This window comes from Diabrotica virgifera, chromosome 7 (assembly GCF_917563875.1).
Source record: "Diabrotica virgifera virgifera chromosome 7, PGI_DIABVI_V3a".
Classification (NCBI taxonomy): Eukaryota; Metazoa; Arthropoda; class Insecta; order Coleoptera; family Chrysomelidae; genus Diabrotica; species Diabrotica virgifera.
This window is the reverse complement of record NC_065449.1, coordinates 230,428,952-230,447,245: the sequence shown is the minus strand read 5'-3', so window position 1 is coordinate 230,447,245 and position 18,294 is coordinate 230,428,952. Positions and strand designations below refer to the sequence as shown.

Below are 18,294 nucleotides of genomic sequence, written 5' to 3'. Positions count from 1 at the left end.
GTAATATTTCATTCTGCATTTAAATTTTTCAAAAATACTTGCAAAAATACAGCATGCTCAATTGCTCAACCCTGTTTGGAGATCTGGATTCTGAGATCAAGAGATCCCATATTACGTTTTTTTGGCTTTTTATTTATTAACCTTCCGATGACCAACCTTTTTTTCTTACACGGATAAGCAAAGGGGGTCAAAATGACCACTGGTCACAAATTACAATTGACAAAAACAATGAAGTTGTTTTCAACTTCAATTTCAAACAATGAAGTGAAGAAATAAAATAATGTATTCATAATGTTAACTTTGGTATTGTATCAATAAATGATTAATAAACGTTAGTAAAACACATTTTTAATTACAACTAAACAAAAACAAGAAACATCATTCTGATCTTAGAACTAATGGAAAATATATACTGGGTTGGGATAAAGTATGGAACCAAGCAAATATCTTTGAAACGAAAAGAACAATATTTATGAAACTTTGCATGCAAGTACATTGACGCAAAAGGCATCTGTTGCCATATGTTTTGTTACTACTCCACTTCCAGTTTCACCGGGAATCCCCTTAACTTATTTAATTTAAAGGGGACACCCTGTACATTTTTGCGTATTTTAAAAGAACTTGTTATTTTTAATTCATACATACCAAATTTGGTAGAAAAAAATTGTTAAAAAGTGTCTGTAGATAATTTTTTGTATTAATACAACGTAGTAGGAAATAAACGAGTACCATCTATACTGTAGACTAAAATTGTTGTTTACATGCACTGCATGACTTATTTGAATTTAGTATAGTAGGTAAAACTGTTACTGAACTAATTGACAGAAATAAGTTGTATTAAAAATGGTTCATTTAAGTGAAAAAGATCGTATTGAAATATTAATAATAATCGGTTATGGTAAATTTTCATTTTTTGGAAGTGAATTTTCCAAATCGATGGATTGGACGTAGACGATTCATAGAGTGGCCCGCTCGTTCTCCGGACCTAAACCCGTTAGATTTTTTTCTTTGGGGTTATCTAAAATAACGTGTTTACGTTAGGCGACCAACATGCTTGCAGGATTTGAGACAAAGAATAATTGATGAATGTGAACTAATAGGTGGAGAAATTTTGCAAAAAGTGACTCACAAATTTATTTATAGGCTTGCACGTTGTCAGGAGGTGAACAGCAAACATTTTCAACATTTGAAATTATTTTTTTTTATTTTTAATATCATTTGCCTAACATAAATAAATTAACCTATTTTTTAACTGTAAAAAGATTTGTTTCTTGTTTTAATAGTTTTCTCTTCCAAACTTGGTATGTATGAATTAAAAATAACAAGTTCTTTTAAAATCTGCAAAAATATACAGGGTGTCCTATTTAAATCCTAAAGTAAATATAAAAATCATTTTTTTGGTAAAATTGTGGCTTATTCCTATTAAAAATAGTTGATTAAAGTAAATAATTTAAAGGTATTTCCGGTGAAACCGGAAGTGGAGTAGTAACAAAAAATATGGCATCAGATGCCTTTTGCGTCACTGTACTTGCATGCAAAGTTTCATAATTATCCATACTTTATCCCAACTCTGTATACCTACACTAACTTACGTGACACAGGCGCCACAGGTATTACAAACAATATTTGAATGTTCCTTGCAGACAAAACGTTTGCATTTATAGCATTTCGATTTGGATTTTCTGTCGGATTTTCGACTGCAAATTTTACATCGGCCACATATCCTATGATCTGTATCTTCTGAATCTTGAAAAGAAAATTTTGTTGGCTCTGCATCTTCGGAATCTTGAAAAGAAAATTTTGTTAGTACCATATCTATCACTGTTTGAATGTATTTATCTAAATCATGACGCGATCGGAATTGTATAAAGGATGTAACTAATATATATACTAAGGATTTCCACAGTTTTCACTGTATTCCTTCACTCAACCGTTCTCTCCAGTTAGTTCTGTTTTGCCAGTCCTCTTCCTGTAGATTTCTTCTTTCCATTGCATCGTCCACTTCATCTCTGAAATATCTTCGGGGTCTGCATCTCTTCCTTTTTCCTATCGGGCTCCACTCCTAATTCTATTTATCCAACGATTTTGGTCTGCTCTTCTGACATGTCCGCACCAGGTTAATCTCTTCTGTTCGATGTAGTCTATTATATCTGAGATCATTCCCATTCTTATCTTAATCTCTATGTTATTTATTCTATCTCTTCTTGTTGCTTTTATTTTGTTTTTGGTTTTCATATTTATTGTCCAATTTTCACACCCATAAGTGAGGATACTTCTTTTCATGGTATTTATATTCTTCTTTTTGTTTTTATGCTGATGTTCTTATCACACAGTACCGGAGTCAATTTTCATATGCAGACGAAAAATTTAACCAATTATTGGTTAAATACATCATTAAACAAGCTGAAAATGCGAGCATTATCATAACGAAAACTTTATTTATATACGTATTTAACTTCATAATATAGAAAATTGCTATTACGAAAAGCTGTTTAGAATTAAAAATTATGTTTTAATGTGCAAGTATATCATTCTAATTTAAATGTTGTAAACTATATACTTTACTCGAAATTCATATTTTTTTACATACCTCATATAAAATTAATAAAATTTGATTCATGATGGTTGCATCATAAATCTTAGACCAAGGAGAGATTTTTATGAAGAATAACTTTTCTTCGTCAAATTAAAAATACAAAAGTTATAAATGAAAATGATGTTGGTATCCATAATTTGAGAAAATTCGTCAAATATTTTTTTTTTCATTAGAAGGATGTAATTTCATATATCAGAACATACTTTTTTATTCCAAACCACATTTTAAATAACAATTTTCCAATATTGTAAAATAAATAATACATACATGATAAAGATACTTTTTACTGATGAACTTTACTTGGATCTCCAGACCGAGCGAGTCTCGTAAATTCCACGGCTTTGCGCCACGCTTCACGCAACCGTATTTGCGTACTTGTGTTTCGAGTTGTATGGTCGTGCGCTGGTCGAGTGGAGTTATAATTTTACCAAATTTAAATACAGGGTGTCCCGGAAAATAGTGCGTTCCTTGAAGGTATAGGTAGAAGGCACCATGTAGAACAAAAAACTCTTATAACATTTTTTTCTAAATGCAACCGTTTGACCAAAAAATTAAAATGTATTTTGGTATGTAAATTTAAATCTGACAACTATGTGCGGTACGCAAATTTAAGCATAGACAGTCCCATGTAAATAGATAGAAGATGATAGTAAACAGATAGTTTTAAAGAATCCTGTTTAGTGTCAATGCCGAAAATGTTTTCGAATAGTGAGTGTATTACCTATTATGTTATTACCTATGAATGGTGTTTGTGAAAGGTTACTTGAAACATCTATTCGGTATAATAATTATTTTCAAGTAAGTACAACTTAGTTATTTCAGTTCACAAGTAAACAAATTACTGAGACATTATCTGGTGTATTTAAGTTCCACTGTAAACTATTAAAACTAGGTAATTCAGTTAAAGCCCTCAGCAGTACTCAGCATTCAACCCATTTAAACCTTACTAAATACATAATACTAGTTTAGTTAAAAGACGTGTTTTTATGTTAAAAGATGTGTAATTCATTTAAAATTATGCAATAGGTATTTCAATACATTTCAAAAGAAAATAATTTTAGTAAACAAATCGTAAATACATAAGTATTACCTACTATTAGGTTGGATTATTTGAAATACTGTTGAATCACAATCACAAACGAGTTTTTATTATCTGTTATTATTCCGTAGTGCGTTCGATGTTGCCAGTTTATTAAAATTTCCAAACATTAAAATACAGGTATATGGAAAACAATGTTAACTTTTTTTTGGAAACGGTTAACTTTAGAAAAAATGGTATAGGACTTTTTTGTTCCAAATTGTGTATTCTCTCCATACCTTAAAGGAACGCACTATTTTCCGGGACACCCTGTATAATCGTTTCTACTGATTCATTATTAATGTAGTAGAATGTATTATTGCTTTCAAAATATACTCAAATTGTATTTTTATACATTTATTAGGTACACATATTATTTTATATAATAATTAAATTCACTATAAAATGTCATACAGTAGGAAAAATGAAAGAATACCCATGAACGGACATATAAAACACGCTGTATTTTCCTGTAACCGTGTCACACAAAAAATTGGCCAGCGCAAGTACATGTAATAATTATTGTTACATGTACTTGCACTGGACAATTTTCTTTGTGACACGGTGACAGAATAATACAGCGTGTTTTATATGTTCGTTCATGGGTATTCTTTAATTTTTCCGACTGTATATATTTTATTAATAGCTAAATAATTTAAAATTTAGTTTGACATCCACGAAGTGTCAAACTCAAATGTAAATAATAACATTTGCTTTGCTTAACAAATTCAGTTTAAAAAAGTAGCCTACTTCCTAATCAAAGATTTCAGCTGACGTTTAGTGCGTGGTAGGAAATAACCGGATTGTGACGTCACATTTTAGATTTTGAGGTCGATTATCTCGAAGACGGTTAGAGATATCGAAATCCCGTTTTCAGATTTGGATTGGATTCAGAAGACAAAACTACATAAGAATCCATCGATACATCTGCTCTACGTATTGCAGGAGCGGCAACGCAATAACACACAGACTTTTGCAAATTTATAAACGAAAAGTTTTCGTTGAAAATAGCAAAAAAATTAAGGGCTCTAATACACACCCCTGCCAAACTCTAAGATTAAAAACACGGTTCTCAGAAATAGCTTCACTGATTTTAACAAAAATTATACTATCTGCTGATTTAAGGCGTGAAGTTTTGGAAATCTTATTTTTAAACGAAACTGACCATTTATTATCAAATAAAACAAAAATGTGCACATTCCCTATTCATAGTACGGCTTATTGAGTGACTTACTGAGCATGTCCATGCGAACTGACATTTAAATTTTGAGTCGAGATGGACACCCAGAAATTATGTGATTTATTAGGAATCCAATAATACATTATGTTTTGGCCTCCTTGGAATGTTTTTATTCGGGTGAAGTCGAGTTCGCTCCGCTTCGTTCAGGTATATTTTAGAAGGGTACGAATTGGCTCCCGCATGAATGCGGGTAGGCTCTCATATAATCGCGGAAACATTAGACATTGTTGCCAAATCGTGTAATATTTATACTGCTTAGGAAATTTACATAGTGATATAGACTTTTTATAGGAAAATTATACTTTTAGACAAATACTTTTAGAGTTTGTTTTAGTTCAACATTGGCATATGTGGCAATTTTAACACAAATTATCGGTGTCGGCCGGTATGCGCTCGACCGTTTTGCGCTCTTACCTGAAATCGGCCGGTTTGCGCTCTACACTCTAATACCCGAAAGTTAAGGTAGGACCGAAGGGTTAGGTCTTCCTCCTTTCCCATAGATATTTCTAGGAAGGTACCTGTTTCTAACAAAAAGAGAAAATTTGAAAGAAGTGACAACGCTGGGTGATATTTTCGACATGTTTAGGTAAAATAAATTTTGTCTATGGGAGCCAATTCGGACTCTACCTTTTTTAGTTCAGGTAAAATTCTTACCATTGGGAGCGAACTCGACCCCGTCCTTTTATTCTAAGCAGACGTTCTGTTTATTTGATCAGAGCCGTTATTATTAGGGGCTGTCTTAGTGTAAAAGTACGAAATTCATATACTTTTTTTGGGAATTTCTAAAATAAAAAGTACTTTACCAATTTTTTTGAAAATTTGCACGAGCACTTATTATAAGAAGAAGTACGTGTGAAACAATTTTTATAAAAAGATATTGAAAATTATACGATTTATGCACTATTTACTGGCACCGTGAAAATAAAAACATGGCTCCACTGCTGCAGTGATTGGGACTAATAGAGATCCTGAAACATAAAATTTCAAAGTGATTATTGAAATATAATTATTTACTATACCATTATCTACGATTTTTGAAAATATTAAAATTTGGAAAAAAGGCGAAGCGTTGAATTTTTTTTTAAATTAGCTAAAACATTTTCAGTTTCAAAAACCCGATTTTCAGTTTATCCGATCAAAAAACCCCTAGTTGATGGTATAAAATTTTTTAAACGTTTTTTTTTTTGTTTTTTCCTTAAATTATTTTTTTTGCACGTTAAAAAAGTTTTTTTTAGGTTTTTTGGATCATTTCAAACAGAAAAGGTCTTAGTGACTTTTCTCTAAAAATGATTTGACATATAAGCGATTAAAAATTGCAAAATTGCGAAATCGGCCATTTTAACCCTCAAAAACTATGTGAAAAACTGAAAATTTTAATGTTGCCAGGGTAGGTAGATATTCTTTAAACATCGTTTGATGAAATCCCGAAGAGTTTTTGCAATACAATATTCAAAACTCCTTTGTTTTTTAATTGCTAATCAAGCGTGCGCGATACTATTTTCCACCGACGCGACAGTATGGTGCAAATGAAAGGAATAAATTCGTTATTTCATAAACCGGCGATTTTAAGGAAAATCCCGAAACAGGTCAATTTTTATTTTTAAGTTATGATATTGTGGCATATTATATGGTATACTAGTGACGTCATCCGTCCGGGCGGGATGACGTAATCGATGATTTTTTTAAATGAGAATAGGGGTCGTGTGGTAGCTCATTTGAAAGGTTCTTCAATTCTCTATTCAGTAATGTAAACATTTACATAATTATTTATACAGGGTGTCCTTCTACTTCTTTTTTTGTCAAATAATTTAATTTAATAAAAATTTTTTGGACACCTTGTATAAATAGTGTCGCGCACGCTTGATTAGCAATTAAAAAACAAAAGAGTTTTTTTTCTTGGGTTTGTATGACTGCGGACTTTTGGGTCCATTCGCCCATCTAACCGATTTTGCTCATTTTTACATTAATTTCAACTACTCTATGTTTATTTTAATTCCCTATTTATACATTACAATATTATCATATCATTACTATTATTATTATTTTACATTTAGTCCATTCTTTCACGGTTTTTGCTCTAAATTTTAAAGAACCGCTTGGATTGGCATGAAATTTGGCATGCATATAGCTTACGTGTCAAAGAAAAAAAGTGATATTGTGCCGATGTGTGCTTTTGCCCTGGGGGTGACTTTCACCCCCTCTTGGGGGTGAAAAAATATATGTCCAAAATATGTCCGGAAATGGGTAAACTGACTAATTTTAAGTAACTTTTGTTCTATAGAGCTTTTTCGCCAAGTCAACACTTTTCGAGTTATTTGCGAGTGAATATGTTCATTTTTCAACAAAATAACCACATTTTAGACGGTTTTTCGAAAATAACTCAAAAAGTAAGTATTTTGTCGAAAAAAACGTTCTTAGCAAAATTGTAGCTTATAAAAAAGTAAAACAAAATGGTGTACGCGTTAGGTCTCTGGATCTCGTAGAACCAGAGTTATAGCCACTGAAAAATAGATTCATATTCACCAAACTTCAAATAGAATATTTCGACGTAAAATATCCAAAAAATTAAGCACTTTTTGGGAAAAACCCATTATAACTTTTTTAAAGTGTTTAAAAAAGAAAAAAAAAAGCCAATGTAACAAAAAACTACTTTGCAGTAGTATTTGTAGAACTAGAATGCTAAGGTGAAATGAGTGAGTGGGTGAGGAACTGATAATAGAAGTATGGGGAGACAGAGGCAAACTAAATAGAATTGGCTAGCAAGAAATGCAAGAGAACGACTTGACACTCAAGGATGGGAACGGCTCGTTTGCATGACTGTCGAAGAACAGTAGCTTAAACTAAAGAGGGATGATGACTAGAACCAGAAATATGAATATAAAAAGAGAGGCTTATAAAATAGATAGAATAAATATTAATATAATAAAAATAGAAAAATATAAGAGATAAATAAAATAGACTAAATTGCGGGCGCCAGAAGTAGGGATGGACCGAACTCCCAGGTATCTTACACTGCTGTAAATTATTCAATATATTAAATTATTAAATTCAAAAATGGGAAAAAAAATAATTGATATACAAACAAATAAATATTTATTAAAATATAACTACCTAGATTATTGACAACCTCTGAGTTAGAAAAAATACAACCTATGTAACTCTAAAATGACAATTTGACTTAACTACTTATCTGAATATGAGTATACAACTATAATTACATTAGTACTGGGGTAGCTCTTATATGGAGCGTACCCCCAACTTACACTAAGGTTAAACAACAACCTTCACCAAATAATCGTACGATTGTAATACGTACAGCAACGTTAAATACTACAAGAAATCAATACTAAAATACCTACCTAGGATGAACCATACAAATATATATAACTCAATGAGTTGAATAGGCAACACCTAACTGAACCAACGCAGTCCTGGATGATACAAGATCCTTTTTCTGACTCGTGGTTTTTAATAATGACCAAGTAAAACTAATAGCTATCCTGAAGGGATAGGGATTAGGGATTGAATTTAATTTAATAACAAATGAATTTAAGTTAAGCAAACAGATTGGGAATTTAAATTACAAGAAACAAGCTAATAATATTAAAATATATATATATAGTTATATGAAAAATATGGGAAACAAGTCTAATAATATTAATAAAAAATAAATGTAAGGAACTACTGTATGGGAAAAGGTTATTTGGGCCCAAATTATCCTCTTTTACAAAGAGACATACAGGTGTGGGAGCGCTATTGAACTATGTGTATGTTAATTACTTAAATGTTCTGGATATTATAAAAAAAAATAAGTGTATAAGTGTACTGGTATAGGTAGATAACTATTGCACTGTTAAATATAAAAAGTTCCCGAAACAAACCCAATTGACCTGATATTGTCCCCACAAGTTTTCCTTACTACTTCTCAGTAAAGTCTTAAGCACAGAACGGTGCTAGCAGTCAACCGTAACACGGCAATTCTCCAAAATGCAGGATAATGAAGAACAAAAATTACATGTTCCTCTAGTACTTGTCCCCTAGGTGACTTGGTCGAAAAGCGGTCCTTCTCAGGTGGTAGGAGTAGTTAAAAGATTTTCCCCAGTGGCAGATAAACCACAAATCACTGCTGCGAACCTCCAACCTCGTTTCTTTTGTCTCGTTGGAACTTTACCGCGCTGAGCAGATGTGACGTGAATTGTAAATTGTAGAATTCCCTCATCTTCCTTAGTCTCAGCATCCGTATGGCTTGCAAATTGTAGAAGCCTCGGAGGTGTAACCAGAGAAGGTTCCCATTGTTTTCATTCTGGTGGGATATGTTGTATGCCATTAGAGTGAAAACTTAGTCTTTTGTTTAAAAAAGCTTTATTTCTGTTTTTACAAAAAGTTTCTAGCATTAAATTTAAGCCAGTTACGCTTAAAATAAAGTTGGTCCCTTTTGTTTTCGCAAAAAAAAAATCGGGAAGACACCCTCTAATTAGCAACTTAAATGAAATTAATCGTTACCGCTCCACAAATTATTTTACTTATGTTGTGTTGATATGATCTGTAAGTTTCATCGATTTAAAGTGCTTATTTTTGAAAAAATTTGGTTTCAAAAATTTTAAAAATTTAAATTTTGAAAAATTTGCTTTTTTTTTCAAAATAACTTAAAAATTGTTAGAGATAGCAAAAATCTCGAAAAACAAAAAAAGTCAGATTTGCTTTTCTGAATATCATGTATTTTTTTGTTTTTCTGTTAGACAAAAATTGATTGAGATTTGGTGTTTCTAAATTTGCATACATTCGTGATCAGTGACTCGTTCAACCCCTTTTAACTACAGCCCTTTCAATAATAAGGACTTTGAACCGATGAAACTTACAGATAATATAAACAATATATACACGAGTCAAGAAACTTGTGAAGTCGTAACGATTAAGTTCATTTAAGATACTAATTAGGGGGTGATTTTCTCGATTTTTTTTACCAAAACCAAAAGGGACTAACTTTATTTTGAGCATAACTTGTTTAATTTTGATGCTAGAATTTTTTTTTAAACAAAAATGAAGCTTTTTTTTAAACACTTTAAATAAGTTATAATGAGTTTTCCCCGAAATGTGCTTCATTTTTGGTTATTTCACGTTAAAGTATTCCATTTGGAATTTGACGAATATGAACCTATTTTTCATTAGCTATAACTCTGCTTCTACTAGGTGTAGAGACGTGATATATACAGCATATTTTAAAATTTTTTACAGGCTATATTTTTGCTAAGAATGTTTTTTCGACAAAATACTTACTATTTGAGTTATTTGCGAAAAACCGTCTAAAAGCGTGGTTATTTTGTTGAAAAAATGAACATATTCACTGGCAAATAACTCGAAAAGTATTGACTTAGTGAAAAAACTCTATAGAACAAAAGTTACTTAAAATTAGCCAATTTATCGATTTCCTGACTTTCTTTGGACGAATATTTTTTCACCCTCAAGAGGGGGTGAAAACCACCCCCAGGGCAAAAGCACATATCGGCATTATCATTTTACCTTTAAAGAACGGACTAATTCACATTTTTTACTTTTTTTTTCATTATATTATTCATTTTTTTATTCAATTTTATTTTTTTTTTTATTTTTTTTTTCGTTTATGAAATAACGAATTTATTCCTTTCATTTGCACCATACTGTCGCGTCGGTGGAAAATAGTATCGCGCACGCTTGATTAGCAATTAACAAACAAAGGAGTTTTGAATATTGTATTGCAAAAAACTCTTCGGGATTTCATCAAACGATGTTTAAAGAATATCTGCCTACCCTGGCAACATTAAAATTTTCAGCTTTTTACATAGTTTTTGAGGGTTAAAAATGACCGATTTCGCAATTTTTAATCGGTCATATGTCAAAAACTATCATTTTTAGAGAAAAGTCACTAAAGACCTTTTCTGTTTGGAATGATCCAAAAAACCTAAAAAAAGGAAAAAAAAGCAAAAAAAATAATTTTAGGAAAAAACAAAAAAATACGTTAAAAAAATTTTTGACGACCTTTTGGTCCTGGCAACATGCAAATTTGTTAAAAGGAGTCCTTTTTGAGTAAGATTGTGCAAAAAATCCGAATCAAAATATTTTTCCTAGCGGATGCGCAGTGGCTTTCTGGACTATAGTCCCAATCACTGCAGCAGTAGAGCTTTGTTTTTTATTTTCGCGGCGTCAGTAAATGACGCATAAATCGTTTAATCTTTAATATTTTTTTATGAAAATAGTTTTACATGTTACTTTTTTTATAGTAAATGCTCATGCAGATTTTCAAAACAATTGGTACAAATTTAGAAATTCCCAAAAAAGTATATGATTTTCGTACTTTTACACTAGTATAGCACCTTAACCTTCCGATGACCAACCTTTTTTTCTACACGGATGACCAACGCGAGTTAAAAATGACCCCCGGTCAAAAATGACAATTGACAAAAAATGAAGTTGTTTTAAGAAATAAAATAATGTAGGTATTTATAATTTTAACGTTGGTATTTTATTAATAGGTTATTAATAAACATTAGTAAAACACAAATTTTTAATTACAACTAAACAAAAACAGGAAACATCATTCTGAACTTAAAACTAAAGAAATTGGAAAATATACACTAATTTACGTCACACAGGCCACAGGTATAACAAACAATTGTTTTAAAAATATTTGAATGTTCCTTGCAGACAAAACGTTTACATTTACAGCATTTCAATTTGGATTTTCTGTCGGATGTTCGACTGCAAATTTTACATCGGCCACGTATTCTGTGATCTGTATCTTCGGAATCTTGAAAAGAAAATTTTGTTGGCTCTGCATCTTCGGAATCTTGAAAAGAAAATTTTGTTAGTACCATATCTATCGCTGTTTGAATGCATTTATGTAAACCCTGAGGCGATCGGAATTGTATAAAGGATGTAACTAGTATATACAGATTGAGCAATTTCTTATGGTTGGTATACGCCTTTAATGAGAGCGGCAAAGAGACATGTATTTATTATACATTTAAAACGGGCTAGAAGATATACGCCGGCAAAGCGAGGTAGCGCGAACAACCCACTTCATGTCGTAGGTAGGGCTATCTCAGTACAGCGTTGCCAAAGTAGATTTAAAAAAGAAAATAACAAAGTAGAAAAAATTATAATATTTAACTTATTGTAAACGAATATAATAAACAAATTATTTAAAAGAAAAAAACTTAAGTAAAAAAATATTGTTTTCATCCATTTTTAAAAAATGTGAAAACGTTGAAATATAATTCAACCTTTTTCATCAACTTTTTTAAAATGGGTGAAACAATATTTTTTTACTTAAGTTTTTTTCTTTTAAATAATTTGTTTATTATATTCGTTCACAATAAGTTAAATATTATAATTTTTTCTACTTTGATATTTTCTTTTTTAAATCTACTTTGGCAACGCTTTGCTGAGATAGCCCTATTTACGACATGAAGTGGGTTGTTCGCGCTACCTCGTTTTGCCGGCGTATATCTTCTAGCCCGTTTTAAATGTATAATAAATATATTATGTCTCTTTGTCGCTCTCATTAAAGGCGCATACCAACCATGAGAAATTGCTCAATCGGTATACTAATAATTTCCATAGTTTTCACTGTATTCAATCTTCTTCCTATCAGACTCCACTCCTTGTTCTATTTATCCAACGATTGTGGTCTGTTCTTCTGGCATGTTCGCACCAGGTTAATCTCTTCTGTTCGATGTAGTCTATCTGAGTTCATTCCCATTCTTTTCTTAATCTCTATGATATTTATTCTATCTCTTCTTGTTACTCTGCAGCTTCTCCTTTGGAACTCTCTGTTGCTCTTATTTTGTTTTTGGTTTTCATATTTATTGTTCAATTTTCACACCTATAAGTGAGGATACTTCTTTTCATGGTATTATATTATATTCTTCTTTTTGTTTTTATGCTGATGTTCTTATCACACAGTACCGGAGTCAATTTTCGTATGCAGACGAAAAATTTAACCAATTAGTGGTTAAATACATCATTAATAAATAGCAAAAAAAAATTAAGGGCTCTAATACAGACCCCTGCCGAACTCACAGATTAAAAACACGGTTCTCAGAAATAGCTTCACTGATTTTAACAAAAATTATACTAATATGGTTCTTTTCATGAGCATTTTTCAGTGCGTCACAAATGATAGACAAAAAGGTTAGTCCGTGATAAATACACATTTATGACATTTATTCTAACATAACATTTTAGTTAAATCTGACAGTTGTCACATTTTATTTGCAATTTGGTATAAAAACAAATCAATTTTGTTTATTGCATTTATAAAATGGTATTTTCTTTGATTTGTATAGTCTTATAAATTGTACAGATTAAATTTTATTTATATAGAATAATATAATATTATTTAATATTATATTATTAGCGCCATCTATTGATAACTAGATTAAATGTTATAAATTTCACCGACGAAATGTAATCAGTGACGTGCGTTTTTTTCTGTCACATACAATTTAATGCGTTAGAGAGAGATCGAAAAACTGTGACGCACTGAAAAATGCTCATGAAAAGAACCATATCTGCTGATTTGAGGCGTGAAATTTTGGAAATCTTATTTTTAAACGAAACTGAACATTATTATTAGTATGGTATAACTATACCCAAACCCAGATATATAAAGTGAAAGTTATCCTCCAACACCAAATTGTTCTATATGGTCCAAATAATGTTCACAAAAAGTCACACCTTTTTGAGCGTCCGGTTTGGGGGGAGAGGGGGGAGCAATCGGTAAATTCGTAGTTTTTTACGTTTCTCGTCAAGATTTCTAAAACTATGCGGTTTAGCATGAACAACCTTTTATACAAAAATATTCTACATTGAATTTGAAATAAAAAAGGTCCTATGCATAATCCTTCTAAAATGAACGGTTCCCAAGTTACGAAGGTATTATAGTATAATTAGTCCAAAAAAAGGCCTAACACAGACATCCAAAGTAAAAATTTTCCTCCAACACCAAATTGTTCTATATGGTCCACATATTGTTCAGTAAAAAGTTACACCATTTTGAGCGTCCGGTTTGGGGGGAGATGGGGGAGAAGTCGGTAAATTAGTATACTTCATCTAATTTACTAACCGTTGCACGTCATCCGCGTCATAGCCTGTGACGTTGCATGATACCAACACGAAATATTTAGGCGGTAGGTGTGTTCTTTTTTAGAATCACTTTGTCGAGTACACTGGAATTACAGCCACTAAACATATTTTATTATATACGCGTAGAAATAATATTTGAAGATTTCTATTAATGCTAACCTAAAGAAATACACAATAATATGTTTCATTTATGTATAAATGGATTATAAAGCGTTTTTCTATGAAGCACTTTTGTTCGGAACACACTGTTACTGTAATCGAACGAAGGTGACATTTTAGAATAAATTGGTAACATTTATTTGACAGTTGCGGTGATGACACTTCATATTTGTTTATATTCTTTACTATAAGTATCTGTTATATTATATTTACTGTTTTTATTACTTAATTTATCATAAAAAGATCCTCTACTATAAAAATATAAATTTCACTTAATTTTATCACGACTTGGAATAATCCAGGTATCTGACAACTTTTTTAGTTTTTATTGTAGACATACACACAAAGAAACCTACCGGCTTCTGCCAAGAGTTCGGAGTCGTTTTTTAATTATTAACAATGCAGTGCAAAAACGCTTGCACTGCAAATCTTAAAAGATTGTAACTTAATTATTGTTCTCTATTTCTTAAGTTTTTACTTATTTACATTGAATATTAATTTGTTTTGTTGTATAATCCACGTTTACAATAATTATGTGGTCTATTTGATTTAAAATGGATTCAGGATTTTTTTATACTTTGGCAACTATGTCAACTTAGATCTCTGGCGTAGATAATGACGTGCAACGGTAAGTAAATTAGACGGACTGTAGCTTTTTTACGTTTTTCGTCAATATTTCTAAAACTATGCTTTAGCGTAAACAATAATCTATACAGAAATGTTCTACATAAAATTTAAAACAAAAAAGGTCCGATACATAATTATTATAAAATCAACGGTTCCAGTGTTACGGAGGGTGAAAAGTGGAGGTTTTCGATACTTTTTATATTTTTTGGGCAATTGATGATGATTTTGGGTGGTGAGGTTGACGTTTCTTCAAGAGCTTATCACTAACATACCATCGGCCACTGAAATAGCAATTTTTATTTACAAAACACAAACCTGTTCAAGAAAATTTCTTTCAGCAGTAATAATATTATAAATTGTCCAAAAAATATAAAAAGTATCGAAAACCTCCACTTTTCACCCTCCGTAACTCTGGAACCGTTGACTTTATAACAAATATGTATAGGACCTTTTTTTGTTTTAAATTTTATGTAGAACATTTTTGTATAGAACATTGTTTACGCTAAAGCATAGTTTTAGAAATATTGACGAAAAACGTAAAAAACCACTAATTTACCGACTTCTCCCCCATCTCCCCCCCCCCCCAAACCGGACGCTTAAAATGGTGTAACTTTTACTTAACAATATGTGGACCATATAGAACAATTTGGTATTGGAGGAAAACTTTTACTTTGGATGTCTGGGTTAGACCTTTTTTGGGCCAATAATCTTATACTATACCTATACTACCTCCGTAACTTTGAAACCGTTCATTTTAGAAGGATTATGTATTCGGCCTTTTCATTTCAAATTTAATGTAGAACATTTTTGTATAGAAGGTTGTTCATGCTAAACCGCATAGTTTTAGAAATATTGACGAAAAACGCAAAAAAATACTACGAATTTGCCGATTTCTCCCCCCACTCCCCCCAAATCCGATGCTCAAAATGGTGTGACTTTTTATTGAACATTATGTGGACCATATAGAACAATTTGGTGTTGGAGGATAACTTTCACTTTGGATGTCTGGGTTATGCCATTTTTTGTATCATAATCATACTATATCTAATAAAACAAAAATGTACACGTTTACTATTCATAGTATGGCTTATTGAGTGACTTACTGAGCATATCCATGCGAACTGACATTTAAATTTTGAGTCGAGATGGACACCCGAAAATTGTGTGATTTATTAGGAATCCAATAATACATTATACATGAGCGGGACACCCTCAAAAAAGCACTTAGTTTTCGAGATACTGACCACGGAGGGGTGAATGGCTAGTTTTATTCATACTTTATATTTTCGAGGGTGCTGAAAACGAAAATGAAGTTTATTTTGAATTTTATGTGGGGGAACATTGTCAAAATCGCAATTTTAACCTATTAATAAAAAAAATGAAATCACGTTTTTTGCGTTTACCTCGCTACAACTCTGTTTCATTTTAATGGTTTTTTCTGAAATTTTTAGAGTACATAGACCTAACAATTCTGAAGACAACGGTACCTGTTTCAAGCTTTTATTCTTATCCTGATAAATGTTATGAATTTTTCAAAGGAAAAGGTGCGGATTTGTGCATTGCAAAGTTTAATCGCAAAAGTTGTGTGACGATTAGTGACGAAGTTTAAAATTTAGCTTCTTAATCACGTTTATGTTAAAGTAGAGAGTACAAAGAAGTTTTCTGGTAAGTTATAAAACAAAATGTTTTATAGAAAAAAAAAATAGTGCAACTTTTAATGTCGACATTAGAAATCCCGAATATAACGCTTATTTTTCGAGATACTGACCATGGGTGGTGTATAGCTAATTTTGGTCTTAAATTATGTTTTTGACCGTGGTGAAAACGAAAATGAAATTTACTTTAAATTTTAGGTAAAGGAATGTTGTCAAAATTGCAATTGTACCCTAAAAATAAAAAAAAAATGAAATGACGTTTTTTTGCGTTTAGCTCGCTACAACTCTGGTCCGTTTTAATATGTTTTTCTAAAGTTTGTACACTATATATCGCTCACCTTTCTGAAGATAATGGTTTCTGCTTTAAGCTTTTAGCCTTATTCTAGTAAAAGTTATGAATCTTTTAAAGTACAAGATGCAGATTCGTGAATTGCAAAGTTTAATCGCAAAATTTGACTGACACAATTTGAAATATAGATTTTAAATCAAATTAAAAAATAAAACATGAGTACAAAGAAGTTTTCTGGAAAGTTTTATATTAAAATGTTTTATAGAAAACAAATGGTGCAACGTTTAACATCTACGTTATAAATCCCCAAAATAACGCTAATTTTTCGAGATACTGATCATTGGTGTTGAATGGCTGATTTTGGTTTAACTTTATGTTTTTGATGGTGCTGAAAACGAAAATCAAGTTTATTTTGAATTTTAGGTGGGAGAAAATTGTCAAAATCGCAATTTTGCCCTAAAAATTAAAAAAGTTTTTCTTAAAATTAAAAGTTGCACCATATTTTTTCTATAACACATCTAGACCTAAAACTCCCCATAAAACTTCTTTGAACTCTATGGTTTAACAGAAGCATAATCAAATAGATCAATTTTAAACTTTGTCACTTCATTTTTGCGATTTAATTCTGCAATTCACGAATCTGCACCTTTTATTTTTTTAAATTCATAACTTTTATAAAGAAAAGACTGAAATACTACAGTTACTTTCATAGTCTTCACAAAGGTGAGAAATATATGCTGTAAAAATTTTAGAAAAAAATATTAAAATGGAATAGAGTTGTAGCGAGTTAAACGTAAAAATTTGTGACTTCACTTTTTTTTTCATTTTTAGGGTAAAATTGCGATTTTGACAATATTCCCTCACATAAAATTCAAAATAAATCTCTTTTTCATTGTCAGCACCATCGAAAACATAAAATAAGGCTAAAATTAGCCTTTCACCTCCCATGGTCAGTATTTCGAAAAATAAGCGTTATTTTGGGGATGTATTACGTCTATATTAAAAGTAGCGCCATTTTTTTTTCTATTAAACATTTGTAACTAAATGTTAAACATTGTACATAACAATGTACAAACTACAGGGCTATAAAACTGCTTAGCCACACCATGAAAATATGGGAAAGAGTAATTGACAGACGGATACGTGAAGAGACCGAAATATCCGAGAATCAATTTGGCTTTATGCAGGGTAGATCAACAACAGATGCAATTTTCATTATAAGGCAGTTGATGGAAAAATACAGGAGTAAAGAAACAAACGCTCATATGGTATTCATTGATCTTGAGAAAGCATATGATAGAGTTCCTCGAGAGATTCTGTGGTGGGCACTCAATAAGAAAGGAGTCCCTGGTGAATATGTAAAGATTGTGAGGGATATGTATGAGGGAGTAACGACTAGTGTTAGGACAGGTGTGGGAGAGACTGATAAATTTCATGTGAAAGTAGGATTGCACCAAGGCTCTGTGCTTAGTCCGTATTTATTCTCATTAGTTTTGGACCAGATAACAGCGAAACTACAGGGTAACA

General features: G+C 31.3%; 1 protein-coding gene across 2 annotated transcripts in view; it reads right to left on the bottom strand.

Moving 5' to 3' along the window:
• Window positions 1–332: 332 nt before the first annotated feature.
• Window positions 333–18,294, bottom strand: part of LOC114344050 (uncharacterized) — a 35,375-nt gene continuing 17,413 nt past the window's right edge. Inside the window, exon 5 of one of the 2 annotated variants that reach the window (XM_050655400.1) lies at window positions 333–1,785. In XM_050655400.1, the coding sequence (XP_050511357.1) occupies window positions 1,589–1,785 (197 nt within the window). In that variant the 3' untranslated portion in view covers window positions 333–1,588. Of the gene's footprint in view, window positions 1,786–11,386; window positions 11,738–18,294 lie in introns of those variants that run through there. The other variant, XM_028294912.2, reaches the window with a different exon arrangement.